The 2,481-nt window shown below is 53.0% G+C and overlaps 1 protein-coding gene across 1 annotated transcript in view; it reads left to right on the top strand.

Moving 5' to 3' along the window:
• LOC104536888 (dual specificity protein phosphatase 18-like) overlaps positions 1 to 429 on the top strand; it is a 1,759-nt gene extending 1,330 nt beyond the window's left edge. The window contains exons 3-4 of the mRNA XM_010179627.1: positions 21 to 175; positions 246 to 429. Of these exons, the coding sequence (XP_010177929.1) occupies positions 21 to 175; positions 246 to 429 (339 nt within the window). The remainder of the gene's footprint in view (positions 1 to 20; positions 176 to 245) is intronic.
• Positions 430 to 2,481: the final 2,052 nt, after the last annotated feature.

The raw sequence follows: 2,481 nt of genomic DNA, 5'->3' as shown, positions 1-2,481 counted from the left end.
GGTTGCCATGGGGGGCCCAGCCAGGCACCACCGCTGCTCCACAACCCCTGGGGCTGCCGGGCAGCGTGGATATCAACATCTCCCTGGAGGGAGTGAACATTATCTGTCCCAACATTGAGTACCTGCACAACCCCATGCTGGATGCCCCTGCATCTCCAGCTGCTTCAGCTCCATGGTGGCCAAGATCCACAGCGTGGGGACACGCGGGGTTGGGCGCTGCTGCACTGTGCTGCTGGGGTGAGCAGGTCCCCGCCATCTGCTGATGAAGCACCACTCCACGTCCCTGGCTGGCCCCACGCCTGGGTCGAGTCCTGCCATCCCATCACACAACACAACAGCAGCTTCTGGCAGCAGCGCATCCACTGCGAGCACAAACTCTTCGGCTCCAAACGGTCAGCTTTCCATCAGGGACGATGCCCGTGTTTGTGACAATGAAGAGTAAGAGCAATGCTGCTGCTCCGAGTACAAGCGAGCTGTTGTAACCTCTTGGCAAGAAATGAAGGGAAAGCCAAGGCAGCTCCTGCAGATCCACGCTGGAGCATGGAAAATAACCTCTTTTTGTCTAAGGGGGCTGGACCATGAAGTCTGTGCTGCTGAAAGTACAGGGGATTTGCCATACAACCAGTGAGTAGCGGTGTTTACTATAAATAAAATCAACACAGCTTAAGCTATGCAGTTATTTTTCACACGTTGTTTGTATCAGGGTAACTCTGAAACTGCCATGTGTTTAGGGTGTTGTTTTATTCCAGCACAAACTGTGCTTCTAATCCAGGACAGAAACTAGCTGTGAGTCAGGATCTCTGGAGTGCTACCAACGTTTGTTTCTCCTAACTGGGCTATGTCTTTGGATTTTGAGACAGCAAACCGAAGTCCAGTTATCTGCTGCATTCCTGAGAGGGCAGGAACAGCACAGACTCCAGCATCCCCGGCTGGGACGCACCCAAGGATGTCCTGTTTTCTGCTGTCTGACCTTTCTCTTCCCCTGCCTGATTCCACACTTTTTCAGAAGGTGCCTTGGCCTCCCTTGGGAGACCCATGGTTATTTGGGTGAGCTGCTCACTGCTCGGAAAGAACCCCGTTTGCTGCTGGTGGGCTGGGCAGTCAAGATGGGAGCAATAAGAGGCAGTTTGAATCATCACAGCGAGGTCATCACATCGTTATGAACTAGAAGCCTGATCTGGGCACACTTTGGCTTCACTCTGCAGCAAACCATGTATTAATTAATTCTGGTTTATCACAGCAGGCAGTTTTTGGCTCCAGCAGCTGTGTCTTGAGTGGCAACAGACCTATTGCAGGTGGAAGTAGTGGGTCCTGGGCTGGTGTGTGTGTGTTAGGGGTCCCACAGCTCCTGCGTCAGCTCGTGGGGGTCCCGCAGCCCCAGTTGGTGTGAAGGGTTGTAGCAAGGGGGGGGTCAGTCTCTATTCCCAGGTAATGAGATAGAATGAGAAGAAACGGCCTAAAGTTGTGCCAGGGGAGGTTTAGATGGGATACCAGGAATAATCTCATCACCAAAAGAGTTGTCAAGCACTGGAGCAGGCTGGAGCAGCCCAAGGAAGTGGTGGAGTCACCAACCCTGGGCGTATTTACAAGATGGGCAGGTGTGGCTCTTAGGGACATCGTTTTGTGGTGGACCTGGCAGTGCTAAGGTGCTGGCTGGACCCTTGATGTTCTGAAGGGTCTTTTCCAACCTAAATGATTCTGTGATCCTACGGTTCTGTACCCTACCAGTGCTCCTCCACACCCACAAAGAGCAACCTGGCAAAACAGCTCTGTGCAGGTCTCAAAGCAGCTCAGGTGATAGCTGTGGTGGGTGACAAAGAGCCTTGCCTTCCTTTGAGGGCATTGCTTTTCTCTCAGGGCACCTCCCAGAAGCAGAGCAAAGACCCAGCTCCTCATGGACATGTGAGAAGTTCCTCTTGGAAAACAGCAATGGGAAAGGAAAAGGAAGGGAAGGGAAGGGAAGGGAAGGGAAGGGAAGGGAAGGGAAGGGAAGGAAAGGAAAGGAAAGGAAAGGAAAGGAAAGGAAAGGAAAGGAAAGGAAAGGAAAGGAAAGGAAAGGAAAGGAAAGGAAAGGAAAGGAAAGGAAAGGAAAGGAAAGGAAAGGAAAGGAAAGGAAAGGAAAGGAAAGGAAAGGAAAGGAAAGGAAAGGAAAGGAAAGGAAAGGAAAGGAAAGGAAAGGAAAGGAAAGGAAAGGAAAGGAAAGGAAAGAGCTGGTTGGGTGCATGGGCATCACAGAGAGCATTGTAGACATGGCAGACCTCTTGGAGGAGCCCTGTGTGACCGGCCAGGACCTCGGTGCTTCTCAGAGTGGGTGTCTGACCAGGCCAGGGTGCAGTTGGTGACCGTGGAGTCATCCCCACCCCTCTCCACTCCAGCTCTGAGGTTGAACACCAGGCTTTCCCCGTGGAGAGCAGCGGTGCCGCAGCCCTGGCAGGTCCTGTGGGTGTCTGGCTCCTGTGCAGGGCACCACTGGCTGGCTCC

The sequence above is a fragment of the Mesitornis unicolor genome, unplaced genomic scaffold (genome assembly GCF_000695765.1).
Source record: "Mesitornis unicolor isolate BGI_N332 unplaced genomic scaffold, ASM69576v1 scaffold24332, whole genome shotgun sequence".
In the NCBI taxonomy this organism is placed as follows: domain Eukaryota; kingdom Metazoa; phylum Chordata; class Aves; order Mesitornithiformes; family Mesitornithidae; genus Mesitornis; species Mesitornis unicolor.
Note: the sequence above shows the minus strand (reverse complement) of the source record. Positions and strands in the feature narration are given on the sequence as shown.